The 11159-nt window shown below is 32.6% G+C and overlaps 2 protein-coding genes across 3 annotated transcripts; both read right to left on the bottom strand.

Moving 5' to 3' along the window:
• Positions 1–749: 749 nt before the first annotated feature.
• LOC132744415 (uncharacterized) lies at positions 750–1672 on the bottom strand (the record flags this gene model as incomplete). The annotated part of the gene is given in 2 exon segments (XM_060733121.1): positions 750–1193; positions 1523–1672. Coding segments are annotated over 2 exon segments (502 nt in total), but the record flags the coding sequence as incomplete, so codon positions are not given.
• Positions 1673–1904: 232 nt separating this feature from the next.
• Positions 1905–10334, bottom strand: LOC132744414 (uncharacterized). Of its 2 annotated transcripts, XM_060733118.1 has the most exons (5): positions 10163–10334; positions 9867–9992; positions 4872–5578; positions 4663–4716; positions 1905–2990 (listed from the first exon to the last, which is right to left on the bottom strand). In XM_060733118.1, exons 3-5 carry the CDS (start codon positions 5575–5577, stop codon positions 2455–2457), a joined length of 1296 nt encoding a protein of 431 aa, XP_060589101.1. In that variant the 5' UTR covers position 5578; positions 9867–9992; positions 10163–10334; the 3' UTR covers positions 1905–2454. The 2 variants fall into 2 exon arrangements, with proteins under 2 accessions (XP_060589101.1, XP_060589102.1); XM_060733119.1 differs by lacking the exon at positions 9867–9992.
• Positions 10335–11159: the final 825 nt, after the last annotated feature.

Genomic DNA, 11159 nt, shown 5'->3' with positions numbered 1-11159 from the left:
ATCTTTGCATTTTATAATTTGTTCGACATTAGTCTGCTTTTGCTAAAAGAAATATATATGATGGAATAATATCATATATTTTATATTTTGTATTTATCCGAAATTTTCATTTATATAAATGGATAAATTTTGCGCTAAGAACTAATTTTATATACCCAGTGGCACATTCAATTCGAATAAAGTCTGTTGTGACAGTATTATAAAGTAGTACTGATAGTCGTACAAAATTTATTGTTAATATATAGTCATAATGTCAAACAATTGTACAAATCAACCTAAGTACCAAATCATAAATAGTTTTACGTGAGGTAGAATTATTATTATACGATAACGTAAGGTTAAACAATTAATTAGAAAAAAATACCGATTTTGTAACTCGTAACAGTTAAGACAATATAAACACAGCCATGTTGTTCGTCAAATTACTTGCTTGAATTTTGTGTATTTTTTTGTTTTAAAGAACGTTTTAAATTCAAATAAATTCTAAAATTAGAAATTCGACTTTAAAATGTTATTTCTCATATAAATGACCTAATTCGACCTAACTCCTGATTCATATAATATATATATATATATATATATATATATATATATATATATATATATATATATATATATACAGTATAGATATTAAATAACTACAACTTTGTTATATGGATACCCAATTGAGTATTGTAATAATAGTGCTAGATTGCTATGAGATACTTAAATCCGACCATTGCTTGAAAGAAAAGTTCCTTATAGATTACCTTCATTCAAACCTTCACTTCCTGGCATGCGCACAACATGCTCTAAGACTGGATGTGACAGCATATTTGCCGGCATCATTTGAAACGTCTTCAATCCTATAGTTGTGATAACGGCTATCTGGCGTGCCTTTACCGCTGCATACAGTCTGTCAAACTGACTGTACCACTTACTCGCTTGACCATAAATTTTGATTATGATAACCGGACGTAACGAGAACTTGATATACTTCAACTCGCCTGGGTCAGAGATAACGAGAAAATTATCTTCTCCATTGCTGAGGTCGTACGAGGACAACAACTCAAATGAAAGGCTCATTTTTCCACTTCCAGTTGGTCCAACAATGACCACCATACTGTGCTTTAAGAAGAGACTTTCTGCCTTTTCTTTCGCTTTACTGTTGACTTCTTTTAACTTATATCCCTTCTTGAACATCCTTGACATTTCTACAAAAATATAACAATTCCTTTAGAAAAGTACAAAACATAGAAATGCACGTTAACTTTACAAATGAAAAATGGTTACCTTAACCTTAGAAGATAAAGCTTCGGATATATTAACGGACATTTAAGCATATTCTTTTATTCTTTCCGATGTGTGTTTGTAATCAGTAAGCTTTATGTCTAAGGTGTTTCTAATCAACCCGTTTTTCTATCAAATCTGAAACATTTATCATAATAAATGACGTTCAACTTAAGTTACTGTAACTTCAACTTCAGTTGATTTTCATCTCTATTCCAGTTAAAATATTGTGATATCTTATTTATAGACTTACCAAGAAGGTTTCCGTGGACAGTGTCGTCCGCTGTTATGTTCCCGTCTGTAATATACATGTATATATCTAAATATGTAAACGAGTCATGATGACAAAGTATTTATTTCACATAGATGCAAATTCAATAAAACTAGAATATCTGTACATAAAGCATATTATAAAAAACTAAAAGACACTTTAACATGGAAATATTTCTGTACAGTAAAAATCACATTCATTTCATACCACAAAATTGTTAAAACATAATGCCTTAGTTAATATAAGGTTAAGTCGTATATTCTAATGATTTAATAGTATTACTGACATTATTACAGAAGTATATCTAAAGTAATAATAATAGATTTACTTGAATAAAACATATAGCAGTATTGAGTAATGATAGCAGAATCATTACAGTTAAATTATAATCATTGAAATAATAATAATGAGGAAATTTTAATCTGAACTATAGGCAACACAAAGCACTCTGTAGATCAGTTTGTATTTATGAAATTACAAAATATTCTCATTTTCTCAATATAATCTGTTGGTCAAACATCATCTAAACAGTCAATCTTTTGAAATATAATGTCAACTCAGATCAACTTTACAATGAAAATATGAACATAATGTCACTTTAAATGCAATATTTTATAAATAAAGGAACACATATGAATCTATGCCTTTAATGAAGAAATAATATTATTTTAAGTATGTGAATCTGTGTTGCCATGGATAGAAGAATATAGTTTTGAAAGCCAAAATGTGTTTGTTTTACTTAAAAACATTCCCTTAACTAACCTATTACGAATCATGATGTTTCATTGATAGGGCAGTTTTCAACATCGCTTTAACCTAGCCTTTTCTTTTACTTTGTTAATTATTAATGCACGAGGAACACCAAAGTTGGATCTATAAAAAAAGTTTTTATTTTAAGCGAGTATTGGACTCTCTTAAAACTCTACTACAACTTTTGTTTTCGGTAAGAATGGAAGACAACCATAGCTACCTGTTGATTTACCCGCTGTAGAATCTATGTATACGGTCGAAGATGGTGATAGCATCTCATGTTCATTACGTCTAGTCACCTCATTCAGGAGCCTTTGGTTGGTTACTATGACGATATCAATGACATCATCATTATCGTCATCAGATGCTTGTATCATACTGTCAAATTCTTCACACATCACTTCAACTTTGTGAGAATCATAAGTTGATACCCCAAACGGTTCCCGAAACAGGACAAACTGTGCATCTTCTGAGCAAATTCTTTTCCAGTCTGACGGATTGTTTATTTCTAAAACTTGGTCAATTCGGTCGTATTTTCGTTCTTGTACGGCGGCAAGTGCACATTTGTACGTTAATTTGTTGTCAAAACCGGTCACAATCACACGATGGTTATCGGTTAGCTGTTGTAAAATCTCGGAAATTGCGTGCTTGAAATTTTCTTTGCAGTCATTTTCTTCTAACAGTGCTCTCGTGAGTTTACCTGAAAGTTTAAGAAATTGTTTCTTCGTGTGGACACACTAATATAGGAAATAAGATATTAAATTTTAAACTGAAATAAAGGATGTGAAATTATTTGATAAGAAACAAAACAAAAAACACCCAAAAGAGAACAAAAACATCCCAAAATGACACAGATGCGTCCCACTTCACATTATGAAAGGCACAGTTAAACTTATTATGTAATGGTGTGTATTTGTGAATAAGAAAAAAGGTACACAGTCATGTTCTAATGCAATATGATACAAGCCTATTGATTAATACACTTGAATATAATCATATTCACCTAGCATTATTGTTCTTCTTTTTTTTTTGTAAATATAAAACTGTTTCTCAGCGAAAAGATGATAAATAATATGTCAAAACGATAAGAACGACATAAGACATAACTGTGATTTAAGTGGTTAACGTTTTCACTCCTTTAGTCGGTGCAATATAAATGTGTTTAGTTTCTTGGCCAATCAAGATAAAAAAGACTATGACATTTTTCATATACATCTTAAATTAATCATATGTTATAAATATTTATAATGCTAAAAAAATATTAAATTAAATAGAGGCAAACTCTTTTAAGAAACTTAAAAACAATGTTTGTTTTTTTTCCGAGTTTTCACAGTCAGGGTCACCTTGACCTTGACCTTTATGTACCTTTGCCAAAAATAATAAACATTTTTTTCTAATCAATGAGGGTGATTGTCCTATGTTCTATGAAGGCTATGGGCCATTTGTTTTTAAGTAATTTAGTAGATAGTGTGAAAGCTGTATGTCAAATGATTCTCCAGCATTTTCAGCAGAAACAGTTTTCACAATAAAGGTCAATGTGACGTTGACCTTCAAACATCTGTGGCTAAAACTTTAGGGGTCGCTCTGCTACTGAATATTGGTGATATTCGTATGAAGTTTGTAGGTTGTAGGTAATATGGTATCATGTTATTGAGCGGTTATGCTTTTCACTTTCAAGACCACAGTTGCCTTGCCCTTCACGCATCAGTGCCAAAAAACAATAGGGTATTTGAGTGAATGAGGGTAAACATCCTACGAAGTTTGAAGGCTGTGGATGCAATGAGGCTCTTTTTATTGGGCGGAAAAAGTTTTCACACTCAAGGTCACTGCGACCGTTACCTTTATACATCGAAAACCCCCAAAACAATAGGCATCTTTGACTGAAGGGTGAACATCCTATAAAGTTAGAAGGTTGTGGGTAAAATCGTTCTCTTGTTACTGAGCAGAAACGAAATGGTCTAGACTACCGACCCGTAGACCGATTGATCAACAAATCGATAAACCGACCAATATTTGAAGAACATTATACTAAAACAAAATAAACTAAACGGCTATGTAGGGGCGATATAAGTAAGGACTAGTAAGTGGTCCGTTGAGAATAAACCACATAGAAATATCTACCTGAAGTATACCATATATCAGAAGTTAATGTGTATGAATGAATTGTTAAAAAGTAGCTGTATCAGGGAGAAGGTAAACAAACTTATGCTATTGGGCCATCCGATGATGATCATTATACGTGAAAAGTTGTCATGGCGAGATTTTGCCTCTCCAAATGGTCGAACCAGCGACCCCTGAATTTCAATTCTGTTGTTCTCGCTACTGATCTAAGCAGGCAGATATTAATACATGAAAAGGTGAAAATGTTTTACCTTTCATTCGATCTATTTTATCATCAAAAACTTTTAATCTTTTTTCAGCAACACCTGAAAAGAAATACTCGCGTTAGTTTTTCGTACTATGCATGCTGAGACAAAATAGTGTCTTAATTAGATAAACAATTGTTAATGCGTTACAAAAGCTTAAGAAATAAACAATATTTTGTTAACATCAAACAATCTTAACAGGAATTTATATATACCTGAGCGTCCCTTCCTTTTAACAGCTACTTTTGTTAAAATCTTTTTTGATCCTCTAGAGTTTTCTTTTGCAGTTATTACTTCTTTCGTAAGTTCTGTATGCTGCAACTGGAGTTTTTCTTTCAGATTTTTCATTTCCTCGGCAAGTTCCGAGTTTTGTAACAAAAGTTCATAGTAAAGAGACTTTAGCCATGTATTACGCACATCTGCAAGAGATGGCATGTTACCATGTAATACTGATTTAATTTCGTCATCTATGGCGACTAATGTCGTTGACCCTGATAGCGTCTTTAACTTCACAACAGCATCTCTCAGGCAGTCCCATATTTTGTTGAATTGTTGGTCAGTTACAAGTTCAGTGCTTGCAATATGTTGTAAACTGTTTCTTATCTCAGTTATATCGCGGAGGCAGTCTCTTTCATTTTGTTGTAATCGTTTTGGAAACAATTCCTTAAGCAAAAGTATCAGCAGAGTAGCGTCCCAATTTTCTATATCAACAGACCCAAAAGGTGGATAAATCAGATCAAGTTGATCTGGTCTGATTTGCCGTATCTTTCTGATATCAGATTCCCGAATTTGTAGATATTCTTTCACGCCAGTATAGATATGGTTTGGATCGGATTCTGCCTTAGAGACAAAAAAGGCTCTTAAAGGTTTCGGGCAGATATTCACGACAAATGTCACCAGTCGATAATAGTTGTCTGCCATCCTACAAAATAATATAAAAACGTTTTTCACATGCTTATATATAAATGAACATTGTTAAAAAATCTTAAATAGGTTTACCCTTTTGTGTTGGTAAATGTAATACCACCCTTATGTGTTGGAAAATGTAATACCTCTGAAAAACAAGAACCGGTAGAATCGGGTGATGCACCCCGAATAGGTTTTTGACACAGAAAAGTATACCTCTTGTAGTTTCAGAGTTATGTCACCGACAAAGTTCAAAGTGCAATAATTCCAAACTTAGGCAAGACAGACAAACTGTTCTTTGCACAGCTCACCTACCCAATGATATCTATTTACCTAGTTCAGATCTATCTCTTATAGTGTCAAAGTTATTGCCCGGACAAAGTTTAAAATGTAAATATGACCAAAGGGCAATAACTACAAAATTAGGCAATGAAGAGTTATGTTTCTTTGTACTACATTTCTCCTAATGAGATCTATCTACATACAAAGTTTCAATTTGATATCTTTTATAGTTACAGAGTTATGTCCCGGACACTGTTCAATGTATAAAATGAACAAAAGGCACGAACTCCAATATTAAGCAAGGCAGAGTTACGGTTCTTATGACTGCACATCTACCCAATTCATCTAACTACAACGTTTCTTGTTCATATCTCTTATGGTGTCAAAGTTATTACCCAGACAAAGTTCAGAATGTAAAAATGAACAACGGACCATAACTCCATAATTAGGCAATGCAAAGTTACGGTTCTTGTACAATGCACATCTTCTTAACGAGATATATCTACTTACAAAGTTTCATGTTGATAGCCCTTGTTGTTACAAAGTTAAGTCCCGAACATCAAAAGCGGAAAGACGGACAACCGGACGGACGGACGGAAGAATGGACAATACTTTAAAATTGGTTTTTGTGTCAGTATTAGCTGTTAAGTAGTTTCTCGCAGTCGAAGGCTGTTCAGTTTCAACTGCTCACCGTGACTGTGGCAGGCTTGGTAGGATTGTCGCGACTTATAACTACATGTATTTAATTATTATTTTAAAATATAATCTTGGGAACACATATACTAAACATAAGGAAAGGCATATTTCTAATATTGTAAGATAATTATTATTATTCATAAATCTAGCTGCCCAGAGGCCTAGCGACGTTAAGTTAGCGACCTAGCGGCGTGAAGTTGGCGGCATAGCGACCCAGTGACGTGAAGTTGTCGGCCTTACGGCCCAGTAGCGTGGAGTTTGAGAAGTCGGAGATATGTTATTAAACAATAAAAACAGTTCTTTGGACAATTCTTATTGATGAAAAGATGTAAAAGAAAACGGTACTTTAAGATAACTTTATGATTTCAGCATTTTCGTTAAGTTGGCGGTCCAGTTGCCCTTAATCTAAAAGATTTAAAAATATTAACATAATAAATATAATTGACCAAATGGGTTATATAGCATCGATCTTATTTTGCGTACAGCTGCAATTATGTATATTTTGACGTCAACGCATAAGACGTTGTGTCTACGTTCAGACTGCGTCGTATGCACATTACAATGCTTGCTTAATAATGCGTGTGTTGAGCATAATGTATTTAAGTGTGATATTTCTTCTTGTGAAGATGATATATTACGCATTAATTAGTATATTGTTTGTTATACGAACTTTTAATATACTTAGTGTTCAACATCATTTGCCGACCAGTGAAATCGCTCCAATTTACAAAAGGTCCTTTTTTATTGTTTAGACAGAGACAAATTTGCCACTGATAAACTAAAAATCTTGAAACAAAGTGATCCCTTCGGAAGCATTAATCACAACAAATTATATGAAAATTGCAGACTCGGTTTGATTGAGTCTATACATAAGGGATAATGTTTAAGTGCAACATCCCTCACCGGCTTGAGCGGTACTCAATTCTCAACACTTAATAGTGCTGGCAACAATGATCCCGAAGGACCAGAAAATATAAAAACACTGAAGTAAAGTACGAGAACTTAATAATTAAGGATTTTTATCGAAAAGCGCATGTGTAAACTCACTAACTGAATGTAGTAGGTCCGACTTTTTGGGCGACATGACATTCAATACTTCATGCAATCAATCAACTACCGCCGCTTTTAATGTCGGAGTCGTTTTGTAATTCCAAGCAGAAAATAGAGACAAACACAAACATGTTGGTCGTTTTCAACTAACATATACATATTCTTTAAAATCATAAATGAAGGATGATTTAAACATTTATCAATAATTGAATCATAGTTTGGGACCTTTCTGTTGAATATGTGTCAGAGTTAAATCGTATAAATATACGCAGTGCGTAAACTGGAGTGCAGGTATTACAATGTACATAGTTACCTGCATTCCAGAACATAACCATTGATTGTCCCTTTTTCTTGTGTTTACTTATTGTGAGGGCAGGGAAAGGGATAGCGATAGAAAAATCATGTTCAGACTTATCTTTGCTATTGATATATTGAATGACGTAACTGATAGTTAAATTTATAAATTTCACCGATCGTTATTATTTATGCAAAAAAGCAAATGTTTAAGACCTCCGACAAACTCTCCTAAAACAGTGTATGCATAGGTACTGTTGGCAATTCGTAAAGAAGCAAGAGATTGCATGAATTGACCTTTAACCAATGTGTATGAACAAAAATGTATTTGCTGTGATACACACGTTATTATGATAAGATCAAAGATGTTCCACAAAACGAACTCGCTATTCCTTTCATTATCTGTTTACATGAATACTGACAAATAGGGGTGACACAACTCTTAAATAAAAGCATACTATTTATCGCCTTAATCTTGAACCACCTAAACAATTACTAATTTTCCATCCGTTCAGCGTAATAGCGTAGTGGTTGAGTGTTGACATAATAACTGTAGAGACCCTGGTTCGATATTTCTTGAAAAGTGTTTTTTCATTTCTTAATTTTTTTTGTTTTTAGATATTTTTCAACGAACTGGATTTTGGTTCCTCGTGACCTTATTTCACACATTGCTATTTGAGAACATTTGATTTGGTTTACACACATTCGCTTTTAAAAGGTAAAGTTTGAGGCAACACAGTCGTGATAAGAGTGATAAATGAGGAATGGGAGTAATAAAAATATATAAATATACAAATGAGCCAAAATTGTTAAAAAAATGTAGCAAATTAGATTCAGAGTTTGAAATAGAATTAAATTGACAATAATATCTAATCTGCTCAATGACTGTTGAAATCAAATGCATTCCATTTTGCTAACTCGTTATATAATTTTAACTTTAAATTGTTCAAAATATTAAATTATCAAAGGTTTATAAAAGATAATATGACAATGATTTCTGAAAGTATAAAAAAACAGTGAAACAATAATAAATATTGCACAATTGCAGATTTGAACTCGAAAAAAAACATTTTAAACAAGCCACTACGCTACTCGGATTTACGTGTCCATGTCCACTTTTATTATTCTACATTGAAATAAAATTGCAAAATGTTAAAACTGAATAACTTGCACAACCCATTATATATCATAATGGTTCGACCTATTAATGTAAACGTTATCGTTTTCGACTTATACAGAGATGTTAAGTAAACAAGCAATAATTTCCGATTATCTTTGTTATCACAGCGAACAATGTACATTTACTACATTTTATCTTATTTTGACAACATAACTTGTATCATGTATCATAGTTTGAGAACCTTTTTGTTGAAAAAAAAAGAGTTAGATCTTATATATATATATACATGCACAGTGTATTAACTATGCAGGTATTAGTTAACCGCACTCAAAAGCATAACCGTTGATTGGCTTAGTTTTTGCTGGAGCCTACTTATTGTGACGGCAGAGAAAGGAAAAGCTATAGAAATATCATATTCAGATGCTCGTTCATTGGTTACTTCTTTCTGCGGGTTCATATTGCGTCAGCAGGAACGTGTTTTTATGTTTGACTATGATACAAAAAAGAAAGAACATCAAAACACTCGGCAATCTGATTAATACTCGGGGGACTCGAGGGCTACGCTCCTTCGTACAAATCACGTACCCTCGTGTTTTGTTGCTCTTTCTATTACTTAAACTTCAAGTTTAAGATTAATCAAACCGAGCAGATAAAGTGTATTTACTTACAGGTTTTTATTATGGGTGTCATGCTGAAGTTCATTTTGATGCGGGTTGTAAAAGCTGTCATTTTATACACGAGCAGTTTCTATCTTCAATAACTTCGTCAAATCAGAAGCTAGTAAGCTAAACTGAGTGTGTGATAAGCATTGCTTTAAGGAATGGACATATAAAAAATGAAAATAACATACAGACCCACTTACCTGTAGAAAGTACGTGCCGGTGTTGTTAATATTCATTACTCGGTAGACAATTTGTCAAGTTTGCAACAGTTTTTCTAGCTTGAGCAGTGTGCAGCCACTTCAAGCCATGTTCCTTTAAATAGCTCTCTAAAATGTTAAGTGTATCTAGTGTAATAAAACTGTATTTTAACATTTATCCTAACCAAATGTGGACAAATAAGAAATATAATTATAATTTACTTAGACAGCAGTATACAATGGAGGAAATGAAAATTAAAATTAAACAACGAATTATTTTAACAAAGTTCAAAACTTACCTTACTTTATGGAGCCCTTTCAACTGAATGGATTAAGATTGCCAGATATTGACATATTTGCCGTTTTTAGTAACAAACGGGTTTTCACATTTCTATTTTCATTTATCTATGAAATTAAAATAGAACTGGAATACCATAGCGTCACTAGATAAATCATACTTAAAGATTTTAACGTGTACTTTACTTAATGTTATCGCATGGTTTTGAACTGTTTCACTATCGTTCTCGTTTATGTAGCACAGGACAAATGAACACTTACAGATATAGATATATAATCAGCTGGATAAAGCCTTGTTTACTTAAAGTATGTAGAGTCTAGACCATAACATGTTTTCTTTGTGTGTACTTATAACATATTTACTTAAATTTAGTACTTTCCTTAAGTCGTGGGTTTTCCTTGAGTCGTTGGTGGGTAAAATCGTGAATGACTTTTTGTATGGTTAAAATGTATTTGGGAAGTTAATATGTATTATAATTTGTTGTTAAAAATGTGTAAATATATATATTGTAATTATCAAATCATTTGGCCATTTGTAGGGTTTGTTTACATTTTTTGACAACAACAACAACAATCTACTTGTTTCCGGTGTTTGGAACAGGTGCGACTTAATTTCGCGCCAAAATTGGACCCACAGAGAATCTCACTGAACTATTAATTGAAATATTAACTAACACTGGGTCACCGGCGTCATATCTAATATTATCCATCCATAATCAAACTTGAATGAAATTTGAAATAATTTCTTGTATCTCCGTCGTTTTGCAATTAGTTATGTTTGTTTATAAAGCAAAATTAAGGGAATAGGATACATTTGAAAATCACATTGCTTTATTAAAATATCATTTGCAATTGCTGCTACAATTTTTTTAATATATAAAAGATTTTGAAGGCAGAATAAAGTTGCTCTAGATGTTTAATTTTAGTTTGATTACAAACTTTAATAGATCTTAAAAAGGACTTATATGTACCGTATAAATTAATCAAATCTTGTCTAAA

Source organism: Ruditapes philippinarum, unplaced genomic scaffold (assembly GCF_026571515.1).
Source record: "Ruditapes philippinarum isolate M1 unplaced genomic scaffold, ASM2657151v2 ctg3566_1_1_1_1, whole genome shotgun sequence".
NCBI lineage: Eukaryota > Metazoa > Mollusca > Bivalvia > Venerida > Veneridae > Ruditapes > Ruditapes philippinarum.
Note: the sequence above shows the minus strand (reverse complement) of the source record. Positions and strands in the feature narration are given on the sequence as shown.